The following is a 15,437-nucleotide window of genomic DNA, read 5'->3' as shown; positions in this document are numbered from 1 at the left end:
TCTCTTCTACCAATGAGGTATGGACATCGTGGGTCCCTTCCCGAAGTCCAAAAACCAGGCACAATACATCTTAGTGGCTGTTGACTACGTAACAAAATGGATCGAGGCAAGACCATTAGCCAAAATCCGAGAGAAGGAGATGATCGAGTTTCTAATGGAGTTCATTATATTCAGGTTTGGGGTCTCAAGAATTGTGGTAACTGACAATGGAACTCAATTTGTAGGAGAAAAGTTCACCAAAACACTTTCACAAATCAAGATTAAACACATCAAATCCTCGGTGGCATAACCCAGGCTAACAAACAAGTTGAAGTGTCTAACGCATAATCTTACAAGGACTTAAGAAAAGGGTCGATGAATTACCAAGACCGTGGGTCTATGAGTTGCCGAATGTGCCCTAGTCTTACAAAATGACCCCTAGAAGTGCGACGGACATATCCCCTTTTAAGATGGCTTTTGGCTTGGAAGCAATTTTACCCGTCGAAATGTTTCTTAACTCATCAAGGGTCGAGTATTTTGATGTTGAAGCCTCACCAGAAGGAATCCAACTTCACAATGTTCTTATGGAAGAAGTTAGGGATGAGGCATCGAAGACAGTACTCCAACAGCAAGCGCGCACAATAGCTTATTTCAACAAGAAAGTAAAAGTTAAACAGTTTTTGGTTGGGGATCTAGTCCTTCGAGAGTCGGCGGCTTCACAACCCACCATCACGAGAAAGTTCAAAGCCCCATGGGAAGGACCTTATCAAGTAACAGGGCTCGTCGCGCCAGGAACCTACCGACTGTCTATGCTCGATGGTACACCCATCAAAAATGCTTGGAATGCTATTCACTTGAAGAAGTATTATCAATAGTTAAGTTATTTGAATTGTGAGAATGAAAAATGTCAACTTTCAGACTATAAAAATTATTCTTAACGAAAAGGGGTTGATATGAGATCCCGGTTAATAGCCTGCTGTTTCTCTTTACAAGATCAAGCCAGGTTTATGGTGTTATAAGATAGAGATGGTTTTGCATTTCAACGTCCATGACTCCATTCTTAACCTTTAGGAGGAATCTGCCATAGAGAAGCAGACTTATTGACCTTTGCAAACCAAGCTACCACTTTCAACAAGGATTGTTACTTCTGAAAACCTTCAACAAATCTACGTTGCTTTGAATATGATTGGCTAGATCGCCTAGTGGATTGGTTTCTGCTGATTGGAAGGCAGAACCGAGGACTACTATGATTTGAATATATTGCACAAAACTTTAGGTTCTTTAAGTTAGAATATTTAGATCCTTACTTGGGCCTCACCTGTTAAGTGAAAATATAAGAGCCTTTCCTTTTTTCTTCTTGTGTTCTGATCACTATTAATTACTGCTCTGCTGTTTGGCTCTTTATGTTGAGTTTCCGTAAAAGCCTGCATCAACTCCTATACCTTGTGATTCAGTTTGACAAACTTTGTGTGTTTTGTTTACTGGATTAGATGTCAAGCTTTTCTTGTTATGATTTTCGTCCTTATTCCCTCGCTTGATTTTTGTGGCTGAAGTTTTTGCCTAGTGATTTCATCTGTAATTGTTTAATGTTTTATAGTGTTCTTCTATGGGGTAGGCAACATACTTGTTTACTTCAGTTTACATTATCATCTTGCATGTTTAGCCTAATTAGGATGTTTGTATTATGCTATTGTTGATTTAATCTTGATGTGGCTCGTTTTTGTCATTTTTCTCCTTAAAAAGAACTCATATTTAGTTTCCATTTTTCGATCGGTAGGGGATGGTTATATTCTATAAGGTGTTTGAAGATGAACATAAAGTGTGGGGTGCAACAATCAAAATAGAAGGGGATTATATATGGCCCTTATGATTACTTCGAGCAGTAGCCTACCCGTACTGATATGATTTGCACCCGTGACTCCAGTTTTAAATCTTATAGTGTGTTCAGTACTGATATATGTATAATTATACTGCAGAGAAAAATCTGGAGAATCTGGATACAAAGATGATTACAATATCTCCAATCCATATTACTCGGTAATTATCATAACAATTTGAATTGAATGTTGTTTTGGCCATATGATACTTGATAGTAAATTGTTGATTAAAGTATCTCATATCAGTAATTGTTATCACAAATTAATAGTAATGTTATTTGCCATTGTATGGTTCCTTCTCACGTAATTTACCCTGTTACTTGTGGCACACTGGCATATCATATGCAGCAGCAGGACCGTGATAAGCTGTAGAACTTGGGACTATATCAATGAGATCTGGAAAACATTATGTATTGATAGATTGAGAATGGTTGATTTTCCTTAACCGTCTGCCATATATTAGATCTCTCTCCTTCAAGTTCTCCTGTTAATTCAGCAAAGGAAACATAGCAACACGCAATCTGTAAGGGTTCCATCTTGATCCTATTTATTGCTTCTGCAGGATTCTCAATTTGTGCCAGTGATCAGCTACTACAGTTTTGTTGTTTTGAGACACTTGTACCGTTCTTATTTTATGGATATCTGCAGTTTTGTTATATACTAGCTGATGGATATTCCATCCTACTGTCAGGGAGCTGTCAAAGTTTCAAGTTTCACAATTGGACACAGCCTATCATGGATGCATACCTTTGTCTTTTACATCTGACTGCAGGAATCACAGTTGGTAATTAGAATAAAACTTATTCTCTGTCTTTGGCATTGACCAAATTTTATTATTTTAAAAAACTATTTCTCACTACTTGTGTTCTCCATAATTGTCACTTCTTCATGTATGCAGAACAATTGTATAACGCATTTGCCACAGCCGCATTCTTCAAGTTTGTTGTCTTCTCTTTTTGTGAGTTGAGATTTTTTCTCCATATATGGAAGGCAAATAGGCCTACAAATTACATACAGAGTGTGGAAGCGAGGCGTGAACTTTCAGTTCTTTGTATTTATTTCTGTGAGTAAAACTTTTGCTTAGCTGTTTGTAATGAATTTCTGTCCTGTATGCATACCTTTGAAATTCATAACTTGAGATTCACATTGAACATTTATCACTATGAATGCACTTATACCTGAATCTCGGGCCACTCTGTATAGGATGATACCTTTTTTTTAATTTTAAATTTTGAATTGCTTCCCCAATTTAACATGTATCTTTGTTACTTGGATTACCTGTTCTGACATTCCTACATGAAATGCTAAGATTATGATCATTTTATTGCATGAGCTTGTGCAACGTTGTGCTGTTGTAGTGTTTGGCAGTAATGTAAGGTTCATTCTAGTAACAGAAGATAATAGTATACAGAAAACATAATCATGAATCTTTTGAGAGGATATATATAGTGCCAGTTCTGCTTCAGAACAGTTGCAATCCTAAGTTATCCTCTTCTTCTGTATTTGAAAGAAAAGCATTTGTGTACTTGTAAAATAAGATTTCTGATAAAAACATTTGATGGCGTATAACTTTTTTATGGAATAAATGTTTCAACTTATTAGCATTAGTATCAATTATATTAACCTAAAAGTTATGGATATTATTCTTAGTAGGGAAGTAGTGCTACTTCACACTCACACATCTTTATGGTTTACGTTTTCAGGTGGTATCCTTCTGGGAGGTATTCTGATCACGTACGAGTTCCCTAAATTCCTTCCAGTTATTACTCTAGTTGTGCACCTCCTACTGGATACCTCAGATTGCCACAAATGTTTTTCCGTGACCCAAGAAAGCCACTACAGCCTAGTTACATTATTGGAATGAGTGTAACTCGGCTTGCAATTCCTTTATATATCTTTGGATGTCCCCGCAACTTCATGCACATTAAGCCTGAAAGGAGTTGGTTGCCTCTATTTGGTGGGTTTTGCTGGGTTTGCAAGCAAATATTCTTTTACTGCAGCACTATCTTGGATGTCGATTCTTCATTTTTTGGCATGTTTGATGTAACTTTTCACAATATATTAGTTCATGCAACCCTTCTCTATTTTGTTAATTTATGTAACTCTTCCCTGTTATTTTTATATAAAATCAAGGTAGAGAATGCCTAATCCCTGTATATTGTTGTAAAGAGAGTGCCAACCAATATTCTGAGGAGCTGCAATAATTGTAATGCTTAAAGGATTCTTAAATAAATGAGGAACCGCACAATCAATTTCATACTTAGGATTTCTCACATAGATGTGATCAAACATCACTCTAAATCGCTTGTGTTTTTCAAAAAACCTTGATGTAAATCGTAATATGTTGTCCAACATTTAGGCAGGAATCGTGATATGTTTTTAGAGTGTAGTATTGTGTCAATTTAGTTGCTGGTTCACTTGATCATTATAAATAGCAGTTTCCAGAAAAGATCAATTGCTTTATTCATGAGTCCTGTCTGTATAATGCTTTTTTTCATTGTTGCTTGCAACTTTTGTCTTCTGTAAACCTTGGCTTCACAATTTTTTTCATCAAATTATGAAAATCATATCCTAACTTTGATCTTTTTCTTTCATAGATCCTCATGCAGATGTTTCCACTAAAATATAATTACCATAACGGCCAGATCAGGATGTAAATCATGCCAGTGACTGTGTCATTTGCATGACGCCCATTGATTTCACTCAACATCCAGATTTTGCATGGTACTTTTGGACAGCTTTCAGCTTGAAGTTTAAGGCTATGTAACTAACGTTGTCCGAACCTATATGTGCAGGTAACGCCATGTGAACATGTCTTCCATTCACATTGCTTACTTAAGTGGATGGATATAAAGATGGATTGCCCAACCTGCAGGCGGCGACTTCCACCAGTGTAGCTAAGGGCCGGAACCAGAAATTTTTTTTGGAAGGCCAAAATATAGAACATGACTTTTGAAGCCAAAATTTTTGAGACATTATGGATTCGCAAGAACCATACTGTGAATTTATGTGTATAAACCTCAAAACGTGTAAGGTTTGTGAATATATCCGGGGCACATCAAATTATCTAATCTATATATATATATAGTTACTCAAATGAGATGCCTAATTATATTGAGATATGAGATCTAATCTCAGTCCTTTATTTTAATTTTTTATAATTTTTTTTTAATCCTTACCACACAATTATTGCTCCAATCCAACAGTTTTTTATCCCTCCCTCTCATCGACACCACCCCAACCCGTGCACTCTCTCTCCACCTCCACCTCCACCACCACCACCCACCTGACGCCGCTGCCGCTCCATCACTCATCACCGGACTTTTATATCTCTCTCCTTCCCCCTCCTCTCTCTCTCCATCTTCATACTTTCAAGGAATGAAAAAGAAGCAAAAAGTGCACTAAAAAAACTCAAAAGAAACTTAGGAAATGTGCTGCTATTAGTAGCTCTTTTACCATGATGATTAATAGACAAAATCTAAGAAATGCGGACAAGACCACAAGTGTTGAACAGAAACAAGCACATCTCTATTAACATTTCATTCATGTCTCAATAGGTTGAACAAAGTTTATGATAAGCACCAAGACAGAAATTTTCCAACAACAAGGATAAAACAAAAATTATAAGGATACCAGAAATGAAGGTGGTCCTAATCGGTCCAAAGGCAAGACAAGAGGATGGAGGAGTGATCCAGGAGAATGGTGAGTGGATGATGTGGAGAATGTAGCTGACATGGACTTCTGATCAGTAAATACTAATACTTTATTAATATTTGATGAAATATTTTTTTTAAGTTGGTCGTTTTGAAAATTTTGATTGATGAGTACAATATACTTTAGCTCAATTGCGTTTACCAAGTGAAAATTCTTAACCGTAAAACTATAAAAAGTTTACATGCATTTGGGTGAGTTATCCATCAAAAAGCCCTCCAATGTATAAAATTACTTGAGGTTCAAATTTACTTGCAATTTACTATTTTTTAACATTCTACATCTTCAGTTCTTCTGCATTTTAAGTATCCAATACAAACATTTTTTTACATCCATTCAATTATATAAACATGGGCAAGTTAGCTCAGCTAGCCTGTACTCAGCATCCTTCACAGTTCCCGAATTGATCATTGTCTCTATTGTATCAAACTACACAGGGACGGATTTTAGGGGGGAATGGGGTGGCCATGGTCCCCTCAAAACCTCCCCACGAGCTTACATTGTTCCAATTATATATATATATATATATATATATATATAGGGTCTTACTCAAATGAGAACTCATTTTAAAATGAGATATGAGATCTAATTTACACCACACAAAATTTAAAACTACTTTTAATCTACACCACTCATTTAAATCTCAACATCATCTTCACCAACTATCACCTCCCCCATCTTCTTTCTAAACCAGCCAACCCACCGCCGCCTCCAATCGTCGAACATCACCATTTCCGCAACCACTACCTCCGGCGACCTCCAGAAAATCACCACTGTCAAACATATAATCACCGCTGTCAAAATAAGAGATCACCGTCGGAACATAAAAATCACCCCTCCGGGCACCTGTAAACAACAAATCAACATCGGAGAAAAAAATCATCACAACTGGTCACCACTTTTATCCACCAGATCCGGCCACCAACTCCGTTCATCGACTATGATCACCAATATCATCACAAAAATTACTAGATCTACTTATCACCTCCTTTTATATTTCATCATCTCTAACTATCACCTCTTCCATATCTTCTTTCTGCTTACCACTACCCTCCAACCAACATTTTCGGCCACCACCGTCGCCGACCGCCACCGCCACCACCACCACCGGCAGCCACCGGAAAATCACCATCGTCAAATACAAAATCACCACTGTCAAATCAAAAATCACCTCCGGAAAATAAAAATCACCACCTAAAAATTGAAAAATCAAATCCAGAATATAAAAAATCGCCTTCGACAACCTAAAATTACCACATCTGACAACTATTTATGTCCACCAGATCCGGCTACCAGCTCCTTTCATAAACTCCGACCACCATATTTAAATTTAAATCACCAACGAATAAACTATAAGCACCAAAATCGAATCACACAACCGAAAAATCATTAGACGACCTCAATCAATCCGACAATCATCACAAACTCTAATTAACTAATTAAAACTACAGAGATGTTGCATAACACACAAACAAAAGTTGGTGATAAATTAAATATGTACAGGTTTGAACGAATTTTTTACAATGGGGTATAGATGATGCCATGTAAATCTCCGTCATCAGTGATTTTGAAACTGAAGTGGTTGTTAAGGATTGAGATTCTGGCAATCGACGGTGAATGTTCTGGTGGGAAAGAAACAAGCAGTGTAGAGAGTTGATGAGTTGGAGTTTAAAAAGAGGTATGTGATGTGTATTGTAAAGATGTAGAGGAGGTCAGCGGCAATGGTGGATGGTGGTGGCGGAGGTGAAAAGAAATGGTGGAAGTTTGATGAGGCGGCTGCGACGGCGGGTGGCGGAGGGTGGGGGCGGTGGAGAGAGGAGAGTGTAGAAGGTGGATATATTATGTATGTATATAAGTGTGTGTGAATGATTTGTGGCAGGTGAGAGGTGAGAGAAACGGAGGAGATGAAATTGGCAGGAAGAAGAAGGGATAAGAAATGTGTGGTTTAGATTATAAAAATTAATAAAAATTAAGGGCCGAGATTAGATCTCATATCTCACCAAAATAGAGGTTCTCATTTGAGCAATTCCCTATATAGTATATATAGGGAGTTGATCAATGAGAAACGTGAGATATGAGAACTATCTCAGCCCTCTATTTTAAATTTTTTATAATTTCTTTTAATCCCCACCACACAATTATTGTTCCAACCCAAAAATTTCTTTATCAGTCCCTCTCATCAACACAACCCCAACCTTTGCTCTCTCTCTCTCCACCTCCACCACCGATGGCCGTCGCCGCTCCATCACTCATTTTCGGACTTCATCTCTCTCTCTCACCTCCCCCTCCCCCCTCTCTCTCTCTCTCCATCTTCATCCCCTACCTCCAGCTCCATCCTCATCGCCGCCGACGTCTTTCACCTTAAAATTAACGACTACAAAGATATACATAGCCTCCGATTTATATTTTTGATCACAAAATTCCACTAGCCTTTTATCATGTACGGATATAATTTATCACAAAATTGCATTTTCTTTGTTGTGTATTAGTCATTTAATTTAATTGTGGTGATTTTGGCTTGTATTTGGCGATTCTTATGTAATTGGTGGTTTGTATATATGCTCGTGGTAGTGATATTGTGATAATTTTTTTTTTAAATGTGGTGTTTCTTTAATTAAATTTGGGGTTTTGGTAATGATATGGTGATTGGAGTTAATGATGGAGTTAGTGGCCGGATCTGGTGGTAGAGGAAGTGATCAATTGTGGTGATTTTTTTCTCCGACGGTAATTTTCTGTTTACCGGTGGTCAGATAGAGTAGGTGATTTCTGCTATTATGATGGTGATTTCTTATTTTGGTGATTTTTCATTCTCTGGTCGTAAGTGATATTATATTTGACGGTGATGATTATTGGTGGTCGCCGGAAATGTTGGTCGCCTGAAATGGAGGTCGGGCGGTGGTTGGAGGCGGCAAGTGGTGGAATTAGAAAGAATATGGTGATAAATATTTAAATATTAAAAAATTAATATGTGGTAACGTATTAAATAATGTATAAGAATCAGTCGTTATGATTGAATCTCATATCTCACAATAAACAGGTTCTCACTGGAGTAAGATCCTATATATATAAGCATAAAATGTGTATATATATACTTTTTTTAGTTTTTTGAGTTATTTATAATTTTAATTTAGGGACTACAAATGTTACTAACTATTGGAGTACAATGTTGCCAAGTTAATATGAAATTGAGTGAAAATAAAATATTAATATCCATGATGATTTGACAAGGTTAACAACTATTTTGGCAATCCATTGTTGGAGATGCTCCAAGATTGTGAATTTATATGGGGATCATAAATTTATGGGAGGACGAAATACACTATCTAATCAATTTTTATACATAATTTGGAACATTGTAAGCTCATGAAGAGGTTTTGAGGGGACTATGGCCACCCATGCCCACCTTAAATCCGTCCATGTGTAACTTGATACAATAGAGAAAACAATCAATCGAAACTCTGAAGGATGCGGATTACAAATTAGCTGTAGCCTAGCTAACTTGCTCATGTTTGTATAATTGATTGAATGAATGTAAAATGTTGTATTGCATACTTAAAAAATAGAAGAGCGGAGGATGTAAAGTGTTGAAGAAACGCCGGTTGTGATATGTAGTTAACCAGTCAAATACAATAAAGTAAAATTTAAGTGCTTCTTGATGATAACTCACATAGTGACGAACTCATGCACGCACGATGCTTAACTGTAAAAAACTCTTTATGAACTTATGTAAACTTATTAGTTTTTTATACTAAGGAATTTTCACATGATAACTGGCATTGAGCTAAATCATTACGCCCTTTTTATATGACGCTTTAACTTTTACACACATTTCATTGTTTTTTAACTAGGCAGATAAAGTTTATTTGCACAATTTTCTTTCTGTGAATAAAAATAGATAAGTATTTTAATTCACAAAAACAATTTAAAAAATTATATTTCTAAATAAGCGGATTGAAATATGTGCAAAAATTAAAGCGTTATATAAAAAAATAGAGGTTGTATTACAACAAAATTTTGAGTAGAACTACCAACTGAAAAAAGTATTAACTGAAATGAATTAAGTAAAACTTTTACATTGGTTAAATCATTGGTGTCGCTAAAATCTTAACATAAAAATGACGTATTGAAATAGAGTTTAGCAATGAATTCATTACTCAATTTTGTTTCATCTTCAATTAGAGGTCAACAACTAATTTTATTGTTTTAATTATTTAGATATTAAATTAATTTAATTAAAAATTGAACATGCTCATTAATTTGTATGGTTATAAAATATCATATTTTTAATTTAATTTTATTTAATCCAAGTTTAATACAAAAACTCCCGAATCGACTCCAAATCTAACTATGACTCCAACTCGGTCTGAAAATACCAAACAATAAGGCCTAGTCACAATGAACCAAGGCCTACATATGTTATTGGGATTTTAGGTATTTCCCATTATTACATGTCTCACTTGAATTTTAGAGTGAACAAAAGAGCGAAAGCTCGAGTGTTCCACCAGTGGATGCCAAACCATTCTTGCAGTACTCCCAAGTGAACTGGTCTGTCCGGCTGGTTTCCTAATAATACATCCCCTGTAAACAACACAATTAAATGTTATTAGACATTTATACACACACTAAGGTGCCATAAATAGGTAATGTAAACTCTAATGAATGGTAGGAATTTCCAGATACATGATTCTTGATGAGTAAATAGACTCTGTGAATATAACACGTGCAAGGACGATTTTAGGTATTTCCGATTATTACATGTCTCACTTGAATTTAGGTATAGGTATAGCCTTGGCTTACCCTCTTATCCACCAAGGACGATAATCCATCGGATTACATGATAATTGATCCACCAGACTACAAGGTAAGTGATTCCAAGCATACAACTTTAAATTGGAGAATTACCTCCAAAGTTTCTCAATGAGGATAACCCATTGAATACAGAAACAAAGCTCTCAATTAGAATAACCCATTTAATAATTAAAAGCTATATCAATAAAAAATAATCTTAAAAGAGAACAAATATATACCAAAAAACTTATATATCAGCATTCAAACAACATTTTTCTATATCTACATCTACATCAACATCAAAAACTATCTACTTACAATTACATTCCTAACCTATCTAGCTCACTAAAGGCGCATTCCCCAAGCAATTCTCCCCAGATGGATATGCTGCGAAACCATAAATAGTATCAGCTGAAGCAAAGTTCGTAGCATCACGTACAACTTCCACAAAAGCTCTAGCTTTGTCAATGACTTCATAGATCTTGCCTTTGTGTTCTCTAGTCGCAGAGCAATATGAGTTAATAATCAGTCTAAAAGCAATACAACCGAATATTTAGCACAAAGCTGAAATTAAAAAGTTATCTCTAGCCGCTATTGCTTTAAAACTTTTACAGTTGAATAAATTCTCTCTCATAATTTGCTCAACAGCTCGGATAATGACTAAAGTAGGGTGTCCTGGACCTTGATTAGGAACCATTGCTCTCAGCTCAACTAAATCAATAATTCGAAATAGGGTAATTCAAAGAGCTTTCAAGATAAGAAAAAAATCACTGATTAAGGCTTGGTTGTAGCTGCTAGAGTGAGAAGAAGAGAATCTATCTAAAACAACTTTACCAAATTAGCCAGGGTCGTGTCACATCAATATGTTTGTAGAGCCTTTCATCTCAATTACAAAAATATATAAATAATAGTGTAGCGAAGCAATATATGAAACTTACCTTATTATGAACACTAAAAAATCCGGTAATTTGGAATGTGGCTCCTGACAAAACAAATAATCAATAACACTTCTCGATAGTCCTGCTAGAGTAGAAAGGGGTATCACCAGTAGCCGATTCAGGAATTTATCAAACATACAATTTGTTGTGAAAAATCCCATCCGAACAAAAGTCATCCCAATGGATGCTTCCTGCTGTAGTAGCAGCTATAAGTAAGAAATTTGGTGACACTCTTGACCAGAAAAAATACACTTATAAGCTTAAATTTGGACAAAAAAAATGATTAGAGCAGCTCCTAATTTATTCTACATCATCTGGATTCAAAGAGATGCAAAAAAGAGTAACCGTGAGAAAGATGAATTAAATATGTACATATCCACACACATGAGATAAGAAATCAGACCAGCCAAGTATGAAATAATTTCTAACAGTAACCACCTACTCACCTCTTCCAGTATAATACGATCCCATTTCACGGAGTGTAAAGTAGATTTGCCGTTACAGGATCCATATTCAACTCCTTCCGACTTGTTGGTAGAAGAACCAGCTCCAAAAGTCTTATCCTTGTTGTAATGCTTCCCTTTCTTTGAAGACTCCTCCTTTCCTTCATCCACCGACTCAACACCCTTGCCTTTCTCTGATCTGTTTAGTTCAGGATTCTTACCCTTCTTCTGTTTCGACTGCTTATTAGTTCTAATAGCATTTAGACCGCCAAAATATTTCAGGTGAATAGATATCTTATGTTCATAAAATAATAACTTTCCACACCAAATGCACTTATGTTTAGCTGGCATAACATTTTTCCTCTACTCAGCTTCAACAATAGAATATGTAGTAATAACAAAATCATAATCTGAGAATTCATGAAGGGTTTTGCCTCTGTTGCCTCCATGACACACTAGCACCTTGTTGCTACCTCTTAAGTTAAATCGATCAATCTCATTTACCCATTAAATCACAACAACAAGAGGACATATCACAAGGGTAGCTTTAACTTCTGGCAACCCTGATCAAAATTTACAAGTATGTCTGCCATAATGGAATCCCCAAACAACAGGTATCTGAAGATCCCAATGGTAAAGTAGATTCCTGAGCAAAGTACTAGAGAAATTCGAACAACTGAGGTCATATCTGATGCTTCCCTAAGCGCCCCTCCAATAATATGAACTGAAATTAAAAACATTTTCATAAGTAATTTCCTCAGAAAATTAGTGTCATTTATAAGAGTACTTGTTTCTATTAGTTGAACTAACCATTGAAGTGAAAAGTGAATGTAGTGACGGTGACTGGAGATGAAGCGAAGAGGTTAAAGAAGGAGGCTCGATTGTCCAACTGAGGTATGAGCTTTGGTGTATTTGTTTTGCCTTCTAAGAGTGCTGAGATTGCCATTCCTGAGCATATCCCCACAAACACCAATGCTAACAGAACTGATACTGCTGAACAAAACCTTAATGATTCTTTAAAACAAAAAACAAAGAACACGGATACAGGGATCACTAAACTGGAACATAGCTAATGTATGTACGAGAGAGGTCTACATTGATTATTTGTATTGACCTACTCGACGGAACAAAACTAGTGGTAGTGAAATGAATATTAGAGTAAACAAAAGAGCGAAAGCTCGAGTAAAACAAAACTTTATTAAAATAAAACTAGTACCCAATTTCTTTTAACACTAACAAAGCTCCAAAGACCTGTAAACAAAACTTTATTAAAATAAAAACATAAAATTTGAAATAAATTCGAAATAAACTTACTTTTCTCACATAAATTGAGTAGACCCAACTTCTTTCAAGATTATTTAGCACCAATCGAGCTCGATTTAGGAATTAATCACGTTTAATTAAAGGTTAGTAAATAGGGGTATAATTAGGTTTAGAGAGAGTGATTGAGAAGAGAGGCAGTGAGAGATGAGGGAGAAGAGAGACTGAGAGAAGAGATGAGACAGTGAGAGAGAGGAGAGAAAAGAGAAGAGAGAATGAGAGAGGGAGGGGGCACCGGAAAAACTGAGAATAAAATTTTTGGTTAAGCCGGGAATTTTTGGTGTATTAATGGGGGAAAGAAACAAGCGGACCTTTTTTTTTTTAAAAAACGATTATAAACATCGGTTAGTTAAGATACCGATGTCTGACAATACCTTTAACATCGGTTTTGAAGCGACCGATGTTAAAACTGCTTTTAACATCAGTGAAATTTCTAACCGATGTTAAAAGGGTGATGTCGTAGACACTATTTCTAGTAGTGGTGGGTCCCTACTAACGTGGAGGGCTAAATTTTAAAATTAGGAAAGTTATTGTGTGAACTAGTAAAATGTTAGTGTTAAAAATAAAGAAAGCTTAATACAAATTTTAAAAGTTATTTTCTAGTTTTCATTTTAAGGATTATTTCTATTTGAAAAAATGCATATATATATATGAGTCACCACATTTTTGTTGTAGACCACGGAGACCACCTATGTTCTGCAATCAAAACCCTATGAAATATATTATTTTCTGAAGTATTTATGAATATCACTAATTTATTAAAATTATTGAATATCATTTAAGTTTAATAAGTATAATGTGTATATTCTGCAATCTAAACAATTTTTTTTGCAAACTAAACATGTTTCGTAGGATAACACATTTTGTAATGTTCTACATGCAAGTACATGTATGATATTCAATATTTTGAATAAAATAATGATCTTTGTAGAACATAATTCGTAAAATATTACATTTTATAATGTTTATGCAAGATTTTAGTTATCAAAACATAAGTGGTCTCCGTGGTCTCCAAGAAAAACATGGTCTTCATAGAATTTTACTCATATAATACATACATATAAATTGTAGGAATTTCAAAAGAAATCCCTGCTTAGTGAGAGAACTAGAGAGTCCTACTGATTACGGTTGATTTGATTTTGATCTTGTGGTTCGGATTTTGTGTAAACATATCTTTATTTTGTTTGTTTAGAGTAGCAGGGTAGTATTTTGAATATTTTTAGAAGATTTTTTGGGTGCCTGCTTAGTAGTAAATAGAAATATATATGCTTAAAGAGCCTCAACAATAGGACATTCTCGTTAACAGAGTACCTTGATGATCAATCTACACCCATGCCCTTGATGAACATGAAATACCAATAACATCTTCATAAACGAACAACAAAATACTTTAATAGATCTACACACCTAATTCTAACATAATAGAACACATTAATAAATTTACACCCATGAGTGAACAACTTAACATGGGAGGAACACAATAGTTGTTAGAAATTTAGGATAAAAAACAAGTCTTGTCGATACTCTTTCAAACTAAATAAGGAAATTTAAAATCATTATTCTTTACCTTTGACCATTTTTTTCTTCACCAAGAGACAACTTCACCTCTCAAATATATGTGATTTGAACCTAACAATTGAACATGAAATCCTATGTTCTGTAGACTTTTCTTTAAATCATGATTCCACAAAGTTCCTGCAAGTTTATAAAATTGTAGTTATCGTTCTTACAATTTAAAAGAATATTAGAAAGTTTGGAAAAAGTAAAAGAACGTCGTATATTAATATGAGTACTATGTAGAATACCTATGTTCTTGATCTTCCATTGAAGATAGTGATATAACTCTAGGATATTCGATATTCTTGAATATAATCTAAGTAAAAGAAGTCTAATGTCTTAGAGAATCGAATTTGGTAAATTTCATATATTAGACCATTTTACGTGTTACACCGAACTATACTTTTTTTGTAATGGTATATACACTCGGTCCATTTTAGTCTTGTTGTCCATTTCTACTATTTTTTTCTTATCCCAAATGATTTGTCCGATCCAATAATTATGATAAATAGAGCGTGAATATCATTGTCTCAATTTTATATTAGCACAATTATCACCCTTTTTTGTTTGATTGAATAAAATATGAATTCTGATTAATGAAAAGGAAAAACTGGATGAAGGGAGTTCTTCTCATTACTCATCGTAATTTTTTTAATATGTATATTAATATACCGTGTTTAAGTTAATGTCAAAAAATTAGTTACAAGGTTATTATCCAAAAAAGAGTAGAAAGTAAATATTTCCTTTTTTAAATTTCTTCATGCCTTTCAAGTTGGTTAAATATATTGTACTAAATGGTTTGTAAAAATACTAGTTACGAATAT

At 34.9% G+C, this 15,437-nt stretch overlaps 1 protein-coding gene and 1 pseudogene across 6 annotated transcripts; one reads left to right on the top strand and one right to left on the bottom strand.

Moving 5' to 3' along the window:
* The first annotated feature begins 410 nt into the window (after window positions 1–410).
* LOC141702064 (transmembrane E3 ubiquitin-protein ligase FLY2-like) lies at window positions 411–3,898 on the top strand (annotated as a pseudogene).
* A 6,003-nt stretch (window positions 3,899–9,901) lies between these two features.
* Window positions 9,902–12,920, bottom strand: LOC141702060 (uncharacterized). Of its 6 annotated transcripts, none has more exons than XM_074505760.1 (5): window positions 12,547–12,914; window positions 11,740–12,460; window positions 11,294–11,487; window positions 10,674–10,852; window positions 9,902–10,145 (listed from the first exon to the last, which is right to left on the bottom strand). In XM_074505760.1, the coding sequence occupies exons 2-4, from the start codon at window positions 12,085–12,087 to the stop codon at window positions 10,693–10,695; spliced, it is 702 nt and encodes a 233-aa protein (XP_074361861.1). In that variant the 5' UTR covers window positions 12,088–12,460; window positions 12,547–12,914; the 3' UTR covers window positions 9,902–10,145; window positions 10,674–10,692. The 6 variants fall into 6 exon arrangements, with proteins under 6 accessions (XP_074361861.1, XP_074361860.1, XP_074361865.1 ...); XM_074505759.1 differs by having other exon boundaries at window positions 10,689–10,852; XM_074505761.1 differs by lacking the exon at window positions 9,902–10,145 and having other exon boundaries at window positions 10,599–10,852; window positions 12,547–12,750; window positions 12,855–12,920.
* Window positions 12,921–15,437: the final 2,517 nt, after the last annotated feature.

The sequence above is a fragment of the Apium graveolens genome, unplaced genomic scaffold (genome assembly GCF_009905375.1).
Source record: "Apium graveolens cultivar Ventura unplaced genomic scaffold, ASM990537v1 ctg4599, whole genome shotgun sequence".
NCBI classification, from domain to species: Eukaryota; Viridiplantae; Streptophyta; class Magnoliopsida; order Apiales; family Apiaceae; genus Apium; species Apium graveolens.
Note: the sequence above shows the minus strand (reverse complement) of the source record. Positions and strands in the feature narration are given on the sequence as shown.

Coding starts and splice junctions, on each gene's coding strand:
- LOC141702060 (XM_074505761.1), bottom strand. CDS start 12,087: ATGCCAGCTAAACATAAGTGCATTTGGTGTGGAAAGTTATTATTTTAT. Junction 11,488..11,739: donor ATCGTATTATACTGGAAGAG/GTGAGTAGGTGG, acceptor CTGCTACTACAG/CAGGAAGCATCCATTGGGAT. Junction 10,853..11,293: donor TTTTTAGTGTTCATAATAAG/GTAAGTTTCATA, acceptor CTCTGCGACTAG/AGAACACAAAGGCAAGATCT.